This window comes from Diceros bicornis, chromosome 15 (assembly GCF_020826845.1).
Source record: "Diceros bicornis minor isolate mBicDic1 chromosome 15, mDicBic1.mat.cur, whole genome shotgun sequence".
NCBI lineage: Eukaryota > Metazoa > Chordata > Mammalia > Perissodactyla > Rhinocerotidae > Diceros > Diceros bicornis.
Window position 1 is genome coordinate 50,886,225 of NC_080754.1, and position 21,670 is coordinate 50,907,894.

Sequence of the window (21,670 nt, forward strand, 5' to 3'; positions counted from 1 at the left end):
ATCTGATATAATTTAGCATCTTCAGTATCATTGCAGATGTGCTGGGGTGGCCCTCTGTGGAGATATTGTATTAATAAACTGGTGTATAATGGGCTTGTTTTCCTAGGACTCATATTAAGGCTTCAGAATGGTGGCAGAAGAAATTTGAGAATTAGATCTGCACTTGACTTTTACACCAACCTCCAGAGTCATAGGTACTCAGGATGTCCATTGGGCCATTCTTGCTCCTCTGTGTGATACTCAGGAAAACCCAGGTAGCCATTCTCTCTGGGGAAGCTGCAGCTCAGAGATGATAAGAAGCTTGTGAATTATCACACTGACTAGCATCCGGAGAAGAGGCGGGACCAGGATTCTTCTATAAGCTTCCTCGTGGCTCAGTCTGTTTGGAACTTGCATTTGCTTTCCACATGCATAAAGACCAGCTTGGCACATGTGTACTCAGACGGTGCTTAGCCATGGGGCTGCCTACTGATCAAAAGTTGGCTGGGAACTCAAAGAGAGGGCTTCACTTAGGCTGTTAATTTTCCAGGAAAGCTCTGAATGAGTAGGTTGGATGGTTTATCTTTAATAGTGGAAAGTTGATGTAAAAAGAAAGAATGAGCTATATCTAGTCTGTCTAGCTTTCTCAGTGGTTTGCTGCTTACTGTTTCTGTGAAGAAAAGATAAGTAACAAAGTGAAGATAGAAAGAGGGGAAGATGGCCACTTGAAAAAGCATAAGACAACATCTTTCACTTTGTATATGTAGATGTCTCAACCAGCTGCTTTCCGATCCACAGAGGCAGCGTGGCAAGAGCCAGATGCAGAGTATGGTCTTGGCTTTGCACTTATCAACTGAGTGAACTTGGGCAAAAACTTGGGAGGAGAGTTAGATGAGTTAATACAAGTAAAGGGCTTAGGACGGTGCCTGGCATCATAGGAGGCACTACATAAGTGTTTGTTCTCATTATTAATAATTATTATTCTTTTTTGTTATTCTGATGACTTTGTTGTGTCCTGGATTCAGAGGTGCCAGACTGCTTCACCATCACTCTCGTGTCCTTCCTATAAAGCAGGTCTGGAATCCCAGTGTTAGTTGCAAAGACTCATGCCCTTGCCCCACAATGGTTGGTTTGCAATGGTCTTACCAAAACTGAAACTTTAGTGGATGTTAAAATGGGCCAATGGAATGCCCAGAAGCTTTAATGCTTGTCATCACAATTGCAGCTCCTGTGAAGCTTATAGAGAATAGTCCTATTTAAGTGAGGGGGCATGTGTGTTGTGCGGTCGATTCAAAAGACTGCACTGGGTCCTTTCATTCCGAGTGTCGTTGAACAGAGAGCCCCTGGGTTGAGGGGATGGTTTGAGGTACTTCCCAAGGAGCCTGACTTGATCCTGCAACAGCTGCTTTCCTGTCCTCTGGAGGCTGACTCAGGTCTTCCACAGTCCGTGGGGTCCCCTCTCACCACTTCTAGGAGGGCACCCAGGATGAAAAGCAAGCGGAGCTCTCCAAGAGCAAACCAGAACTGCTTCACTTCACTTCTTATTCTGAAGTGTTAGTAGATCTTAGCTTTTCGATGTAGCACATCCTCGATTAGACTTTTAGAATGAAGAGACTTGTGAGATCACCTAATCTACCCCCTTGTTGAAGGTTGGGTTGAAATGACATATTCAGGGTCATACAACATTCACTCATTTATTAAACAGACATTTATTGAGACTGTGGGGTCTGCAGTGTTTGTATCGGTGGCAGAGCAGGACTAGAATCTAGTCTTACTACTTCTGATCCAGTGTACTTTCCCCCAAGCCCTGTGACCTCTCTTACCTACCCGACTCCCCCAAAGGCACGTCACATTGCAGCTATGAGATATTAATTCTTATATGTGGGTGTTATCTCTGAGTCTGTATAATGGGAAACATGATGTAAAAGATAAACCCAGGGCCCAAAATCTTTACACAATGGCATCTAGCCTTGTTTTCCCCAAATCTACCTGAATGTCATGAGAACAAGATTCAAATTCAACCTGTACATTTGGTAAGTAGAAAAAATCAGCCAAGTATCCTATCTGGAATTTCTTAAGAATGTTGAAGGAAGTGCTAATGGTGATGGGGTGGATGAGGTATCTTTGCTCACTTCCTCCCTCTACACTGCACTGCACTTCCCACTACATCTCCAATTGACAGATACTCTCCCAGGTACTAGGCCCGCAGTACAGTCTTAGATTAGAAAGGAGACTGGATTAAGTTTCCCTGTAGGTCCCAGTGAGTTCTTTTTTTGTTTGTTTGTTTTTGTTTGTTTGTGTCTTCCTTCATTCCTTCCTCCCTCCTTCCCTCCCTCCCTCCCTCCCTCTCTCTCTTTAAATTTTTTGTTTCTTGCAGTAACACTGGTTTATAACATTGTATAAATTTCAGGTGTACATCATTATACTTCTATTTCTGCATAGATTACATCATGTTCACCACCCAAATACTAATTACAACCCATCACCACACACATGTGCCGAATTATCCCTTTCGCCCTCCTCCCTCCCCCTTTCCCCTCTGGTAACCACCAATCCAATCTCTGTCTCTATGTGTTTGTTTGTTGTTGTTATTATCTACTACTTAATGAGGGAAATCATATGGTATTTGACCTTCTCCCTCAGACTTATTTCACTTTGCATAATACCGTCAATGTCCATCCATGTGGTCACAAATGGGTGGATTTCATCATTTCTTATGGCTGAGCAGTATTCCATTGTGTATATATGCCACATCTTCTTTATCCATTCAACCCTTGATGGGCACTTAGGTTGCTTCCAAGTCTTGGCTATTGTGAATAACGCTGCAATGAACACAGGGTTGCATGTATCTTTATGCATTGGTGTTTTCAAGTTCTTTGGATAAATACCCAGCAGTGGAATAGCTGGATCATATCGTAGTTCTATCCTTAATTTTTTGAGAAATCTCCATACTGTCTTCCATAGTGGCTGCACCAGTTTGCACTCCCACCAGCAGTATATGAGAGTTCCCTTCTCTCCACATCCTCTCCAACACATATTGTTTCCTGTCTTGTTAATTATAGCCATTCTGATGGGCGTGAGGTGATATCTCATTGTAGTTTTGATTTGCATTTACCTGATAGTTAATGATGTTGAACATCTTTTCATGTGCCTGTCATCTGTATATCTTCTTTGGAGAAATGTCTGTTCAGGTCTTTTGCCCATTTTTTAATTGGGTTGTTAGTTGTTTTGTTGTTGAGATGCATGAGTTCTTTATATATTTTGGAGATTAAGCCCTTATCAGATGTATGGTTTGCAAATATCTTCTCCCAATTGTTAGACTGTCTTTTTGTTTTGTTGATGGTTTCCTTTGCTATGCAGAAGCTTTTTAGTTTGATGTAGTCCCATTTGTCTATTTTTTCTATTGTTTCTCTTGCCCAGTCAGACACGGTGCTTGAAAATATGTTGCTAAGACTGATGTCGAAGAGCATACTGCCTGTTTTCTTCTAGAAGTTTCATAGTTTCAAGTCTTACATTCAAGTCTTTAATCCATTTTGAGTTAATTTTTGGGTATGGTGTAAGGTAAGGGTTTACCTTCATTTTTTTGCATGTGGCTATCCAGTTTTCCCAACACCATTTGTTGAAGAGACTTTCTTTTCTCCATTGTATGTTCTTGGCTCCTTTGTCGACGATTAGCTGTCCATAGATGTGTGGGTTTATTTCTGGGCTTTCAATTCTATTCCATTGATCTGTGTGTCTGTTTTTGTGCCAGTACCATGCTGTTTTGGTTACTCTAGCTTTGTAGTACATTTTGAAATCAGGGACTGTGATACTTCCAGCTTTGTTCTTTATTCTCAGGATTCCTTTAGCTATTCGGGGTCTTTTGTTGTTCCATATAAATTTTAGGATTCTTTGTTTTATTTCTGTGAAAAACGTTATTAGAACTTTGATAGGGATTGCATTGAATCTATAGATTGCTTTAGGAAATATGGACATCTTAACTATGTTAATTCTTCCAATCCAAGAGCATGGAATATCTTGCCATTTCTTTGTGCCTTCTTCAATTTCTTTCAGCAATGTTTTATAGTTTTCGGTGTACAGATGATTCACATCTTTGGTTAAGTTTATTCCTAGGTATTTTATTCTTTTTGTTGCAATTGTAAATGGGATTGTATTCTTAATTTCTCTTTCTGCTACTTTGTTGTTAGTGTATAGAAATGCCACTGATTTTTGTATGTTGATTTTGTATCCTGCAACTTTACCGTATTCATTTATTACTTCTAAAAGTTTTTTGGTGGATTCTTTAGGGTTTTCTATATATAAAATCATGTCATCTGCAAATAGTGTGAGTTTCACTTCTTCCTTTCCAATTTGGATCCCTTTTATTTCGTTTTCTTGCCTGATTGCTCTGGCTAGGACTTCCAGTACTATGTTAAATAGGAGTGGTGACAGTGGGCATCCTTGTCTGGTTCCTGTTCTTAGAGGGATAGCTTTCAGTTTTTCACCATTGAGGATGATATTAGCTGTGGGTTTGTCATATATGGCCTTTATTATGTTGAGGTACTTTCCTTCTATACCCATTTTATTCAGACTTTTTATCATAAATGGATGCTGTATCTTGTCAAATGCTTTCTCTGCATCTATTGAGATGATCAGGTGATTTTTATTCTTCATTTTATTAATGTGGTGTATTACGTTGATTGATTTGCGAATGTTGAACCATCCCTTCATACCTGGAATAAATCCCACTTGATCATGGTGTATAGTCTTTTTAATGTATTGTTGTATGCGATTTGCTAGTATTTTGTTGAGGATTTTTGCATCGATGTTCATCAGTGATATTGGCCTGTAATTTTCTTTTTTTGTGTTGTCCTTGTCTGCTTTTGGTATCAGGGTAATGTTGGCTTCGTAGAATGAGTTAGGGAGCTTCCCCCCTCCTCAATTTTTTGGAAGAGTTTGAGAAGGATAGGTATTAAGTCTTCTTTGAATGTTGGGTAGAATTCACCAGGGAAGCCGTCTGGTCCTGGACTTTTGTTTTTGGGGAGGTTTTTGATTACTGTTTCCATCTCCTTACTGGTGATTGGTCTATTCAAATTCTCTATTTCTTCTTGATCCAGTTTTGGAAGGTTGTATGATTCTAAGAATTTATCCATTTCTTCCAGATTGTCGAATTGGTTGGCATATAGCTTTTCATAGTATTCTCTTATAATCTTTTGTATTTCTGAGGTGTCTGTTGTAATTTCTCCTCTTTCGTTTCTGATTTTACTTATTTGTGCCTTCTCTCTTTTTTTCTTGGTGAGTCTAGCTAAAGGTTTGTCAATTTTGTTGATCTTTTCAAAGAACCAGCTCTTGGTTTTATTAATTTTTTCTATTGTTTTTTTAGTCTCTATTTCATTTATTTCTGCTCTGATTTTTATTATTTCCCTTCTTCTACTGATTTTGGGCTTTGTTTGTTCTTCTTTTTCCAGTTCCTTTAGGTGCATTGTTAGATTGTTTGAGATTTTTCTTGTTTGTTGAGATAGGCCTGTATTGCTATAAACTTCCCTCTTAGAACCGCTTTTGCTGTATCCCATAAATTCTGGCGTGTCGTATTTTCATTTTCATTTGTCTCCAGGTATTTTTTGATTTCTCCTTTGATTTCTTCCTTGACCCAATCGTTGTTCAGTAGCATTTTGTTTAAACTCCACGTATTTGTGGCTTTTCTGATTTTCTTCCTATAGTTGATTTCTAGTTTCATACCGTTGTGGTCAGAAAAGATGCTTGGTATTATTTCAATCTTCTTAAATTTATGGAGACTTGTTTTGTGGCCTAATATGTGATCAATCCTGGAGAATGTTCCATGTGCATTTGAAAAGAATGTGTATTCTTCAGTTTTTAGATGGAATGCTCTGTATATATCTAGGTCCATCTGTTCTAGTGTGTCATTTAAGGCTAGTGTTTCCTTATTGATCTTCTGTTTGGATGATCTATCCGTTGGTGTAAGTGGAGTGTTAAAGTCCCCTACTATTATTGTGTTACTGTCTATTTCTGTTTTTATGTCTGTTAATAATTGCTTTATATATTTAGGTGCACCTACATTGGGTGCGTAGATATTTACAAGTGTTATATCCTCTTGTTGGATTGTTTCCTTGATCATTATGTAATGGCCTTTTTTGTCTCTCTTTACAGTTTTTGTTTTAAAGTCTATTTTGTCTGATATGAGTATTGCTACCCCAGCTTTCTTTTCATTGCCATTTGCGTGGAGTATCTTTTTCTATCCCTTCACTTTCCGTTTGTGAGTGTCTTTAGGTCTGAAGTGTGTCTCTTGTATGCAGCATATATATGGGTCTTGTTGTTTTATCCAATCAGCCACCCTATGCCTTTTAATTGGAGCATTTAGTCCATTGATGTTTAAAGTAGCTATTGATAAATGTGTACTTACTGCCATTTTTTAACTTTTTTTTTTCTCAGTGTTTTAGTAGTCCTTCTCTGTTCCTTTCTCCTTCTGTACAGAATTGATGGTCTCTTTAGTTTGACCTCTGTCTGAAAGCTCTACTCTTTAACTCCCCTCCTCCCTCATTTTATGTTCTTGATATCATATTTAACCTCTTTTTTGTGCATTTGTATCCATTACCCTCTTATCATGGAAATAGATAATTTTTCCTATTTGTGGTCTTCTTTTTTCCCCTTAAATCAGTCCCTTTAACATTTCTTGTAGCACTGGTTTCTTGGTGACAAACTCCTTTAATTTTTGCTTGTCTGGGAAATTTTTGATCTCTCCTTCCATTTTGAATGATAACCTTGCTGGGCAGAGTATTCTTGGCTGTAAGTTTTTCCTTCTAGCACTTTAAATATATGGTGCCATTCTCTTCTAGCCTGTAAGGTTTCTGCTGAGAAGTCAGCTGATAGCCTTATGGGGTTTCCTTTGTATGTAACTTGTCTTTCTCTTGCTGCTTTTAGGATTCTCTCTTTATCTTTAATTCTGGACATTTTGATTATGATGTGTCTTGGTGTGACACACCAAGACTTATCTTGTTTGGTGCTTTCTGTGTTTCCTGTACCTGGATGTCTGTTTCCTTCTTTAGGTTAGGGAAGTTTTCATGTATTATTTCTTGAAATAGATTCTCTGCCCCTTCGTCTCACTCTTCGCCTTTTGGGACACCTATAACATGGATGTTACTGTGCTTGATGTTGTCCCAGGGGTCCCTTAGACTGTCCTCACTCTTCTTAATTCTTTTCTCTTTTACCTGTTAGCTTGGGTAATTTCTTCTAGTCTTTCGTCCAGCTCGCAGTTCCGTTCTTCTGTATCCTCTACTCTGCTTTTGAGTCCCTCTAGTGAATTTTTCATTTCCAGTATTGTATTCTTCATTTCTGATTGGTTCTTTTTTATATCTTCCATTTCTTTGTTGACATTCTCACTGAGTTCATCTATTCTTCTCCCCAGATCAGTGAGCATCCTTAACACTCTTTGTTTGAACTCTCTGTCTGGTAGGTTGCTCATTTCTGTTTCACTTAGTTCCTTTTCTGGGGTTTTGTCCTGTTCCCTTACTTGGAATGTATTCCTTTGCCTCCTCATTTTGCCTCTTTCCCTGTGCTTTTGTCTACGTATTAGGTAGGTCAGCTATGTCTCCTGTTCTTGGATAGGTGACCTTATATAAGTGATGCCTTAGGAGGCCTGCAGTGTGCTTCCCTCAGTTCTCAATGTCCAGGGGTGACCCCTATGTGGGCTACATGTGTCCTTCTGTTGTGGCGTGTTTGCTCTCCCTGTAGGCGCCCAGGGAGGCTGAGTTATGCTCCTGGCCAGCTGTTGTAATGCTCAGCTGCTTGTAGTTGCTGTGGGCCCTTTAGTCTCTTTATCAGGTGTGGGGAGCCCCAGCACAGTTGGCTGCAAGTTCTAATACCACATTTGTGTTTCAGTATTTCTTTTAAGTGAGTAGGCCCCCAGTGTGGCAGGTTGTTAGGCTCAGGGGCTTACAAATGCTATAAGCCTCCAGCCTTTAGGTCTCTTGTCAGCTCTCTGAGGATTGCAGCTGGGTGGGGCTGGCCTCAGGCACGGGAGCACCCAATTGTTTTAGGCTTTGGAAGGTGGGGCAAACCCCCTGTGTAGGTTTTTGAGAAGCACAAGTCTTCTGCAGCTGACAAGCCCTGCAGCCCACAGATCCACACACACAGTCAACACAGTCCTGCCCCGTGTGCGCGCCCCGACCTCCTGAAATGGACCCAGTCTCTCCAAAGCTGGAGCCCCACACACTCCATCACCGCCCCACATTCTCCACCCGCTCCTTGTGCACGCCCTGCCCCACTGAAGTGGGCTCAGTTACCAGGCTGCAGAGAATCCAGTCACCAATCTGTGCAGGACCACAAGTTGCCTGAGGGCTTGTTGTTGGGTGGGGCCAGGCTCTAGGGTGGGCTGCCTGTCCTGGCTGAGCTGGATTAAATCGGTGCTCTAGTGGGTGGGGCAGACCTGGGCTAGCAGGCCCCAGGGAGAACTCCAATGTCTGTGTCAGCACGCCCACACCAGGCCACAACAATGGCCACCGCCAATGTCCCAGTCCCTGGAGAAGTCTCACCTCTCACTGCAATGCACTCAGAGCCTATCAGGTGAGTCTTTTTTCACCAAAGCACTGTGCACTTTTCTTTCTGTTGATTTTAGGTTGCTTTCTGAAACGGGTGAGTTTGCACGTGGGCCCTTTAAGAGCCGGTTTAAATTTCTTTGTGAACCAGCTTTTCTGGGGGTACTCCCCAATGTTTTAGTAGCAGGCAAAGTCAGATATTGTGCCATGTGTCTCGATTGTGCTGGGTCCACAAAATGCCCACAGCGGGTGTGCTCCCCGGCTCAGGGCCCCACTCTTCCAGGGAGGGCTGCATACCTGTGGGCTGCTCCCGGGCGGCTGTGAGGCACTGCGGCTTGTGAAGGTGGCGTTTTTCCTCTCCAGAACGGAGTTTCTGCCTCTTCCACCTCAATTAGGATTGTCCTTTGTTGCAGGAGTTCCTCTTATCCAGTTTTCAGTTCTGTCTCAGGAGTAATTTTTCCACGAGTAGTTGTCAATTGGCTGTGTTGGCGGTAGGAGGTGAGTTCAGAGTCTGCTTACGCTGCCATCTTGACTTCTCTCGCCAGTTCCCCAGTGAGTTCTGTGTGTGTTACCATCGCTCACTTTACCAGCTCTCTAGTGAGAGGGCGTGGCAGGCTCAGAGCAGCGTGATCCCCACTGCTGCACAAATAACTTTAACCACATGCTTAGGTGACATAATCAGTGGCAGCATCTTCATAAACAACGAGTCAAATGACACGTCTACAGTTTCTCACTTATCTCCATTTTGATCTTTCCAAGGGAGATTTTGAGATCTCATAAGATATGGAGGGTCAATACTTGTTGTTCATTTGTTTGTTATGTATACCCTTCTTTATGACTTTTTTTCATTCCACAAAGAAGACTTAAGGTGGCTTACAAAGATTTATACAGTAACTGAAAGTAAAGTAAATGAGAAAATAAAGTACAAGGGACTATAAAGTAGAAGAAAAACACAAGATGAAGCCAGGGTAGGGTCAATTCACAGAAGGCCTGCATAACATGGTGTCTAGGTGCAGGTGGCCGAGGCGGGCCGCCAGTGTGGCTCTGAGAGTCCTAGCAACTAAGAAAAGAGGCAAACTCGAATGGTTCAAGGTTCTTGTTGTCCATCAGATAAAATAAACACATCACTCAGGCCAGCTTTCTGAGATCATTGAAAACCTGCACCCCTGCCTGTTAGTGGTTGAGAGTTCTATGAATAAGGTCTGAGGTGATATTCCTACCATAAACACAGTGGTTGGCTTTATTCAGCTGTTCTGATAACATTGTAAAATGCAATTTGTGGCCTAATAGTTCATCAAAGTCACTTCTACAAGAGCCAGAGCACCATGGTACAGTCCACATCTTCCTGCTGGTTAAACTTAATCTACCAAGAACGCTTAAAGAAACAAAAGGAAGAAAGATCAACTCCACAGCCTTTGTGATGAATACCCATGAGGCATTATTTCTTCTGACCTTAATAAGAATTGAATATTTAAGGGTTAAGGTGATATTCTCTTGGGAGAATTTAAAGAACCAAAATTCTGCGTAGTCAATTTGGGATAAATGTATAACCTTTGAGGGTCCCCTGAGCAGGGGAATAGGATTATTTCCTCATTAAAATTAACTAGCCAGTTCATATACTTGAAAGTACAGCCACTCAACCTCTGCCTGGAGGTGGCCTGAGGGGAACACCCATGGGGAGAATCAAAACTGTCCTAAAAAAATCATTCTTTGGGAACACCAGCAGAAGGCAAAGGGGACAAGAAGACCCTGGTGACCTACTCCATAGAGCAAGGCAGCAATGACTTCAGTCTGGAAAACTTTCAGAGTGTGTATTATCAATCATCCCCCAACTGGGAAAAAAAATTAAGAAACATATAAGAACCCACTGAATGTCTAATTTTAAGTGATAACTTTTGGAGATGCCTCCAAGAAAATGTGGATGAAAATACATTTCTAGGCAGTTCAATATAGGTGGGGCATCTGCCAAGAGTTTCAAAGTGGTTGGTTTAAGCCATTCTTTTTTGACAGCAAAACCACTGTGATCTTGATGCATAATTTGAATGAAATTTAGAAATACTGTTTCATTCTGCCCTTTTCTACTCCTTCCAGCTTAGACTCATTCCCTTATTTTATTTTCCTGCCTTTCTCTAAGATGGCAAATAGGTACTATGCCAGTGCCCACCATAGGTGGCTCTGTTTAGAAAAACATTCTCAGTCCTTGTCTATGCTCAGCATAAAAGAATATTCTGGCCTGGAAGGGCTGTCTGAGAAGGGCATAGAAGGGTGAGGGGTGGTCTGAGGCTCTGCCAGGCTTTCTCCTCTTCTCTTGCTTCACAATTTACGGTATTAAGTGCAACAAATATCAGTGGTATCAGGCCCTATGTAGAAGATAGTGGGAGATAAAAACTGGAGTGGAACAAAGACCGTGCCCACAAATAGCTTTCAGCCTAGATTGCAGAGTAGGTAAGACATACTCAGATAACCATAATACCAGGTACAGTGTGATATAAACTATAAGCATTGATGGGAGGGAAATGCCCCCAAAGAAATTTAAGAGGATACTGTATTCTCTTCTTTTGCCCCAGGTTTCTTGTTCAGTTCAGTTCAAAAAGTCTTTGTGCACCTGCCAGGTATCAGGCCCCACGTGAGGGTCTGCGGGTCCAGCGGCACTCAAGCACAGGCCTTGCTTTCAAAGAGCTGCTTCCAGCAAGAGTCATCAGAGCTTTGTAAAGGTGTGCGCTTGAAGCCAGGGACATGGTCTTTCTCTGACATGTTTTGATATGGCCCCTCAAACAGCCCCACACCCAGGAGGAGAGAGAGCAAACGTTTTTCTGGGAAAGGCATTAACATTGAGACATAGCAGCTGGAAATTGGCAAGGTGCCCTCAGAAGGTTGGGGAAGTGACTTATTTTTCCAACCTCACCACAGGAACCAAAGCCCTGGCAGATGCCTCCGTGAGTTACTGGCAGCTTATCTGAGTTGAGATCATTATTAATTATTAGTCACTTTTGAGTGTCTTTCTCAGAAACTACAGAGTACTTGGGAAGCCCAGAACCTCTTGAGTTGCAATCAATACTGTGTACACCTTGCTCAGGGACCTGAGTGGCATGTAATTATAAAACAGCATTGATTCCTGGCAAAGGGGTTGAAAATGTACAAATTTTTCACATAAAAATCAGCTAAGTCTCCAAAAGCTTTGATTATTTTTTTTTTTTCTGAAGAAAGAGACCAATGGTGGGAGTAAAAAGTTTGAAATGTTAGCTAAATTAGGGCTATTTCCTGCCAGGAGCCAGATCTGTACACATAATTCTTTTATTCTGTGTGCTGGCCTTGATTCATGTTGGTTGAATGTTAGAAATCTCTCTGTTTTGGTTTTGTAATCCAAATTATTTAGTCGGTTCCCATGATGTTTGCTACTCACTTCTTCCTGTATTATTTTTCTGTAAAACAAATAATTGCATGTCTGGAACTTAACTTGCCCCTATCCGTCAACACCCCTCGTTCCCTTCCCTAAACCTGCTTTTCTGCCGCTGTATTGTACCATCTGCCATGCTCCTTGGCCTAGAACTTCACTCACCCCCACAAACCCGATAGTCACCAAATTTTGCCAATTTTATCTGGCCTAATTCTAATTTCTACTTGTAAGTTGGCGTCCACTCCAGTCCTGTTAGAATGACTAGAAATCTGAATAGTTTTTAGTCTTTCTTCCTTTTGGCTGCGTCTCCATCCTTACCAGGGATTATGAATATGGACTCTCCAACTGCCTTTGCTTCACTCATCGATGCTCTGTCATTTTCTGCCCGGATCCGTAGAATGGCCTCACACTGTGTTTCAGCTTCTCGTCTTGCCTCCTGCCATGGCTGTTAGGAGGCATCTTGAAAATGCAAATGTGGTCATGATATTTGACTGCAGACAGTCCTCCAGTGGCTCCCCATGGCCTACAATCTAAGGCGGACAAATAACTGTTGATCTAGAAGTGATAGATGTTGAGGCTCAAAAGATGCAGCTTATCTCCCAGGGTTCAGAGGTTATTGGAAGACAGCAGATCCGAGGATTGTGAGCAGGAGGCACGTCAGGAAGGCCTCCTCATTCATAGGCTTCTTTGGAGTTTGAATGTCTGTGGTTGCTTTAGCTGGGGCTGTGACAGAGAGCTTTTGTACTAGAAAGCTGTTTCCCTGGTTGTGTAGAGCTAGCTTGTCAGTGTGATACAGTCTCAATCCATTCTATTTTGAGTAACTCATGCTTCCTCAGCCAGGCAGTGAAGTGTTATTGAGAATATTACAAGGGAATGGACCCCCTGATATGTCCCCTCCAAATCTCGTATTTGAGGAAGAAGAAATCCCAATGCCAGTACCAGGCTCAGACACAAAGGGCCTGCGACATTTCTCAAAAGGGGCACTACTAGCAGGTGGTATGGGAAAATACTTCGTAGTGTATGAGTATCCTGAGCATTGCAGGATGTTTAGCTTCCCTGGGCCCCCGGGCTAAATGCCAGTCCTGTCCCCCCGTCATTGGGACAACTGAAAGAGCTCCCACATGCCCCCACGTATCCACGTGCTCCAGGGATTGGGAACGGCACTATCCCTACTTGAGAAACATTCACTCCTGTAACTGCTGCTAACATATTCTCCTTTCCTGAGGGTATAGTGAAGAGCCAGACTAATTTGTGATCTTTCTGTCACTCCTGTCACCTCTTCATCCTCTGTAATGATTGAGCTCAGATTGGAGTCACATTGCTTGGCTTTGAAATCAAGCTCTGCCACTTACTGGGTTTGACCTTGAATGTGGGCATGACCTTGAACAATTAGTTAATCTCTCTGTGCCTCAGTTTTCTCATATAAAATGGGGGATAGTAGGGGCTGGCCCGGTGGCGTAGTGGTTAACTTCGTGTGCTCTGCTTCGGCAGCCTGGGGTACACAGGTTTAGATCCTGGGCGTGGACCTGCGCACCACTTATCAAGCCATGCTGTGGCAGGCATCCTACATATAAAGTAGAGGAAGATGGGCACAGACGTTAGCCCAGGGCCAATCTTCCTCAGTGAAAAGAGGAGGATTGGCAACAGATGTTAGCTTAGGGCTAATCTTCCTCACCATAAATAAATAAATAAATAAATAAATAAATAAATAAATAAATAAAATGGGGGTAATAATAATATCTACCTCAGAACATTTTTGTGAAGATTAAATGAGGTAAAGCATGAAAGGTGCTTACCACACTGTCCAGCATCAGAGACATAGTAATTGTATGAGATGATGATGATGGTTCCTGAGCCTAAGGGTCTACTTGAGCAAGAAGTTGAAACTGACACTTACATTGAATACTCCAGAAAATAACAGCAGCATGGTATATCAGAAAGGGTAGTGGACTGGGTGGGAGTCAGTAAATTCTGTTGCACCCTCAGCCATTAATTACTGTATGGCCTTGAATACATCACTTCACTTCTCTGGTTTTTGCCTTTTCTATCTACCAAATGTTTGCCCTATGTGGTGTCAAAAAGATTGAATGACATGAGCATTGTGAATGTGCTTTAAAACCTATAGAATCTCATAAACAGTTTGATGATAAATAATAAGTTACTTATTATACACTAGTGTTTCCTACTCCTGATTTGAAAACCCCCATCAGCCAATTGGGAGAATACACTTAATGGAAACTTCTTGGGAGATGTATAAACCTGGAGAGTCTACTTGCATGGTAAATGGAAGGTTGTTCTTTATGACACTGAATTGCTGTCTATCACCCCGTCCTCCCCAGTGTGTCTCCCAATAGCACAGGAGAGAAAGAGCCTTCGGGCTCTCTGTGGGCATCTCTGTTAAGACCTCAAGTCCGCGGTTCTGCAGCTCTCCCTGCTGATTTCCCGACACCCCCCACCAGACCCTGTTCCTTCATGGTTGTCTGCTTGTTGCCCCACAGCAACAAAGGAGAGAGAAGGAGCTGCGGAAGCAGCAGGAGCGGGAGCAGCGCCGGCACTACGAGGAGCAGATGCGCCGGGAGGAGGAGAGGAGGCGCGCGGAGCATGAGCAGGTACAGCTGGGACCAGGGAGCCCCACAGATGGTCCCGGTGTGAACTCCAGCACCAGCGTCTCTGGGTTGTGGGTCACCTTCTCTTAGGACTGCTCAGTTTAAGCAGGTTTTTACTTTTTCTCAAGCAGCTATTCTCACCTATTCAAGAGGTCAAATGCACAACCTTGGCAATGCCCACTCATTCAACCTTGCTCCCTACCCAGGCCAGAGTCCCCTGGCTTACCTTGATCTTCTGATTCTCCCAGCCCTGGGTATCTACTTTTAAGGTAGCACTGAAGCATGATAAACGAGTCCTTCTCTTTCATTGCTTCAGAAGAGCTTTTCTACTCATGCCATCTCTGGTCCCCATGACTTTGAGCTGTTGATGCAGGCTCCTCTCTCTCTTGGTTAGGATCACATTCTGACAGCACAGTGAAACTCTGCAGGATGATTCCGTTACAAAGACTGTGCATGATGGCATTCAACAATTATTTTATCCCTGCTGCTTGCACAGGAGCCTCTGAACTTTATAGCATTGTTAATTCCGAGTAGCCCATACAGAGGGAACCTGTAATGAAAAGCTTTAAAATGTAGCTGGGTTTGTTAAAACCAAATAGTAACAGCAAAGCACTGGGCCATCTCAGTCAGCTGTTGCAGCTAGAGGGCTTGTGCTTTTGACTGCATTGAAATGCTTTGGCTTCGGTGTGGCATACTTTTCCTGTTTTGTGAGGAGGTGTCTGGGTGTTTTTTCCCTCCTTCCTTGCACACTTTACTTGGCAGCTCTTGTCACCTTTGAAATTACCGGTTCTTTCTCTTTCTCTTTCTCTCTTTGTTTTCCTCTGAATTCTCTGCTGCCTACCTCTCCAGGAGTACATCAGGCGACAGTTAGAGGAGGAGCAGAGACAGTTAGAGATCTTGCAGCAGCAGCTACTGCATGAACAAGCTCTACTTCTGGTAATGGGAAAGCCACGAGCCAGCTGACCTGCTCTGTGTTCATCGTGTGTGTGTGTGACCTCCTAATGTGCCTGTCCAGAAGAGGGGATCCTCCAAGCCTCATTGACCTCTAAAATCTCATAGAAACTTAATACATTTCCTGACCCAGTTTGCTGAGTCTTAATACATTTAAGACACTGGTTATGCATTCTTTATTAACTCCATTTACTTGTGAAACTTTAACATGAATCCAGCCTTATTATAAGTTCAGACTGTTTTTGAGACCCACTGTGTTTATTGCAGAGTAATTTTTGAGGTCATTTGCAACATGCTGGAACACAATCATAGCCAAATGCACCTCTTCCATAAGAACCCACTCAGCTCTGCAGTCATATTTCATTTGCAAGCTATTAGTTTTACCCTTACGATGGGAACATTTTGTGTTCCCTGCTCACGCAGCTTCCACTTGAAGTACTTTTTTATTACTCTTACACTGCTCTCGAAATGAGCTTCTTGGTGTATCTTTTTTTTAAATGAACTTTTTATTCAGTGGCACTATGATACTTTTTTAGCCTGTACATAAGCTTGCTAATGGCCTTTGTTGGTCCAAATTTTGTTAAACAAAAGATGATTTAGGCAATGTCTTTAGCTACTAATTTAGTTTTGTACCTAACTGTACATGTTTGAATGGTTAATTACTCAATCAGGACGTGGATGGCTCCTGACAGGGGTTGTGTGCTGACCATCCAAATGTCCTCATTATTGCCACTCTCTTGGTTGCAATTCATCAGGGACAAGTCACTTTGCAATGGGTGGTGTTCTGTAGGGACTGCCATTAAAGCAGTAGTGTTTTCATTAAATGCCACATTCTGTGTAGATGCTAACCTGAGGCTGTAGCTTACCTCTATGGCACATCCTGACGTTCTCCTGTGGTTCTGTTCGCATTAAGGCTCTTTGAGATCATCTCCTTCGGCTCCATTGCATGCTTTACTGGAAGTGGCCAGTGGTTTCTGTGTGGTGATTTGGCCTTTTCTTTGCTCTTCTTTCCTGATCTGGACAGGAATATAAGCGCAAACAATTGGAAGAACAGAGACAAGCAGAAAGACTACAGAGACAGCTAAAGCAAGAGAGAGACTACTTGGTTTCCCTTCAGCATCAGCGGCAGGAACAGAGGCCTGTGGAGAAGAAGCCACTGTACCATTACAAAGAAGGGATGAGTCCCAGTGAGAAACCAGCGTGGGCCAAGGAGGTAAGTAAGCAAGCAAGTGCAGCCATGCCCTGTGGGCCAGGCGATTGGCTCTCAGGAGTTCATCCTGTAGAAGCAGCGAGTTAAACTAGTGCTACCAAGTTTAAAATCAGTTCATCATAAGATGCACATACTTTGCTTTTGGCAAGGTACCTTAATCCATTTGTGGGTTGGTTTTTTTTTTTTTTTTCCCCTATATCTTCATGGATGCAGTGCACTTTTGTAAGCAACAGGAAATAGAAAAATCCTTTTCCTTATAGAAGTCCAGTGAAGTTTGTGGCATGAGGATTTTTAGTGACTTTTCCATGGAAGAATATGATTTAGGACTTAAGGAATTCTAGGTAGAATCATTTCCTCTCCATACCTAGACCTTGAAACTGATCATTAGCATTGTTGCTAACACTCCCTTGATCTTTTGTGGTACCAGTGGATACATAGTTGGCCTCACACTTGTGGTTGTGGTATTCACTTCCAGGGTCAGAGGTCATTTGTATTTCTTTCACAAATACTTCCAAAGTAATAGTCCTTCATTTGTTCAACTATTAGACTAATGAAGGATTTTCAGAAACTTGTCTCTGTGATGAGCTATTTTAAAAATCTAATTAAAAACTGCATGGTAGGAAAAAAGGGCGATAACCAAATGGATAAAGCAAACAATCACAGTAATAACTCCAGCCAAAATCAACAACCCTTCCAGGAGTCACTGTGTCAGCTCATGTGTGTAACACCCTGGTTTTTAGTTCTGTCGTTATTTGTGGCACCTACTGATTCCTTTATTTTCTTGTGAGCATAGCTAGTCATTTAAAAGGATGTTTGTGTTTTTTTGTATTTTGTTCTAGTATCTTCAGGTATTTATAGCTAGAGCTTATTTCAAGTTATCTAGACTACAGTTTTACCAGAACCAGATTTCTTACCTAAGATCCTATTTTTATAAAAAAATTTTTTATTTTTTCATTCTATCTTACGTACGTATAGAAAATGCTTGAAATGATGTTGTCCTAATGTTAATGATGGTTGTTTATGGAAAGTAAAAACTGCAGGGTTTTTTCTTTAAACTTTTGTGTACTTTTACATATGGTTTAAATCTTTTATAATGATCATGTACTGTTTTTACAAAAATAATAACTTTTTCTTTTAAAACTTGAAAAACTAAATCTGTAGAGAAAATCATGCTATTTGATGTAAAGAATGTTTTTGATCACTTTCCCTTAGAGTGTGTAAATGATTTGTATTTACCTATGTCTGTAACAGCTGCCTCTTTCTCTTAGATCAGTCATTCAAATTTGTGATCCTACTCCCAGGTACAGCATCAGCCCCTTAATAACCCACCTGTTCTTCCAGCTAAGCAGAATCTCTATGCTGTTAAACAGCAGCTAACATGCGTCCTGGCTGGCAGAGATGTGCCACCTTCCTCCACTGCTAAATCATTTTCTAGCCATGCCAAATTGAAACTCTCAGTTAAGCCAGACACAGCTCCTGATCATGGCAGGTATTCAGAAAGCTGAAAAACTAGCCTCTACTAAGCTAATACCAGTAGCATCTGCAGAAATTAATGATTCGAGATCAGGACTCCTGTTTGAGCATCACTCATGGAAGAAAGATGGATCCGCTTGTCCTGTTAGACTTGGTCTTGAAGAACAACTGGAGCCTCAGGAAGCCTCAAGGACCACAGTGAGATCTCCAAAGCCATCTTGCTCCCGAGGATGTAGCCCAACTCGAGAGTTAGGATCTAAGGTCATTTGTGTGTCTTCTCTCAACATCTCCAAAGTGACAAGCCCCAAGTTGTCCATTACTACAAGTAAGGAGGGCCTTAGAGACTCGTGTGGACCTGGGCACGAGGGGCCTGAATTCATGCATCGTTACAAGTACCTTGACTCCTCTAAGATGTGCTGCATTGCTAAATGACCTCTCTTTGATGCATTACCACATGGCCCTCAGTGTTCCTAGCCCCAAGCATGAGTTTAGAAGAGGGACACCTACAGATCCCATTGGAGAAGACTGTGATTCTTTGCAAAGCATCCCAGAACTCCTTCTTTCCCCTATGCAGCTCCCTCATGCACAAATGTACCAAAAAAGGGGAAAAAGCCTGGAGCAGTTTCCACTTCCCTCCTTCAGCCTGTACCCAGTATGTTCTGATTTGAACTTAACCACTTTGACCTCATTGTTACCTAGTTACTATCTGTCCTCATCACTAAGTTTCCTGGCCTGTCCTCCCTTTACAGAAGTAGTTCACAGTTCTCGAGCTTTCAGAAGCCATGGCATTCCTGGGGGCAAATCTTTGCAGATGTCATCAAAGCAGTTTTCTAGACCTCCCGATTCCCCTATGCTTCCTGGCCAGGCTCCCAGTACTAAAAGAAACCTAGCAGTTGGGTGTGCAAACAACATGGCTGTGTCATGAAGCACTCCAGATGTGAGGTTCCCTGGCCATCATAAGTCACCTCTGGTGGGTGACATCTTACAAGGTTGCTGGCTTCCTAGCAGCTCATGCTCTTCCTTTGGGCTTCATGCACTCCTAGCCGTATGTGGAAACATTCTTTTGGGATTTCATATTTATTCCTATCCTCCTGGGTGTGGTTAACATTATCCAGCTTCCAACTAACCCTCAATCTATTCATGAAACAGTTCCCACGTCTTAGAGTAGGTGTTCATATTTTAGAAGAAAGATGAAACATTTAGTTGATAGAATGGATGACAGTGCTAAATTTGGGATTGGAGTGACTGATGTATAAATAAGAACAAATAATTGTCTGCCTTGGTTTGATTCATCATTTTCTTTTTTTTGTTTTTTGTTTTTATTTATTTATTTATTTTTTTAATTTTTTGTTTATTGCAGTAACATTGGTTTATAACATTGTAAAAATTTCAGGTGTACATCATTGTACTTCTATTTCTGCATAGATTACATCATGTTCACCACCAAAATACTAATTACAACCCATCACCACACACATGTACCAAATTATCCCTTTCACCCTCCTCCCTCCCCCCTGATTCATCATTTTCTTAACACCCACTTCTTAAAATGGGACTAAAAGTGAATGTGAGGATCCTTATCTTGATCTTTTAATGCTTCTCAACAGCAATGTATGAACTTTTCTTCTAGAGCATTATTTACAGGTTTCTTTTCTTATAGTAGGGAGGTAGGTGGGGCTGAAAGTAGACAAACAGTAAAATACATTTCAAGACTTTAGATAGGGACACAATTTCTAGCTCAGCAGTATGTTAGTTATTTAGTTATCAACCGATAAAAAGATGCTGGGTTAAACTCACTCTTGGAGGTAGAATAAAAGATACCATTTTCTTTTCCAAATGCATCCTCTGCCAGCATATAAATTTGAATGTATCCTTGCCAGGAATGGGACGGCAGCTCTGCCCATGCCACGGTCTCCTGTGGTATAGGGCTAGGCTCTTTTGTCACATATGCCATCCTCTACCCACTGCAGCCTCTTCTGTAATCTGCTCCATATTTGTTTTCTAACTCAGTTCTATACCTTCTCATCAAGATGGTTTTTCCTTCTTTGATTACTTTTCCATCCACTTATTTCTCTTCCTTATTCCAAATCGACAGTTTTTCATTAGCAATGTAATGTTGTTATAATGCTTCATCCTCTGTGTTTTTGTTGCTTCACTTTGTAAAACATAAATCATCATCGCATTTCTCATTACCTTTCTCATTAATTTGTTGGATGCAATAAGAACAAATGAAAATACTCGATCATTTGCAAATCTTGTTGAGCTCTTCCCTCTCTCCTTTTACTGAATATTCTATCTGTTCTGAATGTCACATTGACTTTGATTTTCAGATGTCAGCCAGAAAGGAACATGAATGTGTCTATTAAAAGGAAGGGTAAGGGGGGGCCGGCCCCGTGGCTTAGCGGTTAAGTGCGCGTGCTCTGCTACTGGCAGCCCGGGTTCAGATCCTGGGCGTGCACCGACACACTGCTTCTCCGGCCATGCTGAGGCGGCGTCCCACATACAGCAACTAGAAGGATGTGCAACTATGACATACAACTATCTACTGGGGCTTTGGGGGAAAAAACAAAAAAGGAGGAGGATTGGCAATAGATGTTAGCTCAGGGCCGGTCTTCCTCAGCAAAAACAGGAGGATTAGCACGGATGTTAGCTCAGGGCTGATCTTCCTCACAAAAAAAAAAGGAGGGGTAGGGGCATCCTCACCCCCTTCAAATTCTCTCACATTTCTGGATTGGGATGGAAGGGAGATTTGTTCTGTTTGAAGGGTTTTCTTACACTGTCCCTTTTTGAAAGATAGTTTCCTTTTATTATAATGCCTTTTTCTTATAATGGGACAGATTCCTGTTCCTTATAATGGCATGTGATTGTCTGGGCCTGGCAGTAACTGTGTGTGCCTCCCCGCACCTGACACATACTTTTTTAAAATTTTCACCAGCACACAGCAGTGACAGAATGCTCTGTGTACGTGAGGATTGCATGAGATTGTATTTCAATTTTTTTTTAACACTCCATCATGTTCTTTCTCTGTGATGCGTGCCAGTCATCTGGCTATGGTTTTATTTGGCAAATAATAGGCCAAGATATCTCTTTATATCCTATCAACCCACTGCACTTTGAAATCCCTGTACATAAGAACTCCTTCTGCACTTGGTTTTCTCTGCTATACACTGATGTGTTGTTTTTTTCTTTTTATATAAATTATTTTATATATGAGGTCCCAAATTACCATTGAGAGAGTTTACAGCTCTGCTCCCATCTTTCCTCAGTTTGTCCTTATCTCTCAAGATTTAGCGTAAGAGAGACCTGGAAGGAGTAGTAAGGAGTTTGAGTTCAGGTTCTTCCACTTCCTGGCTGTGTGACCTGGGATAAGTCTCATAGCTTTCCTGAGGCGCAGCCTCCCTATCTGCTCTTCTTGCCTCCCAGTTGGGAGGATCCTGGGCAATCGTATATGTGAATGTGCCATTGAAACTGTAGCACTGACAAATGCAAATGAGATACAGTAGTCAACATAGTCATATTTTGT

At 41.9% G+C, this 21,670-nt stretch overlaps 1 protein-coding gene across 2 annotated transcripts in view; it reads left to right on the forward strand.

The window, feature by feature from the left end:
• The window catches only part of TNIK (TRAF2 and NCK interacting kinase), a 391,580-nt gene that overhangs the window by 292,892 nt on the left and 77,018 nt on the right, over positions 1-21,670 (forward strand). For both annotated transcript variants that reach the window (XM_058556353.1, XM_058556354.1), the window contains exons 13-14: positions 14,406-14,516; positions 16,489-16,677. In XM_058556353.1, coding sequence (XP_058412336.1) covers positions 14,406-14,516; positions 16,489-16,677 — 300 coding nt within the window. The remainder of the gene's footprint in view (positions 1-14,405; positions 14,517-16,488; positions 16,678-21,670) is intronic.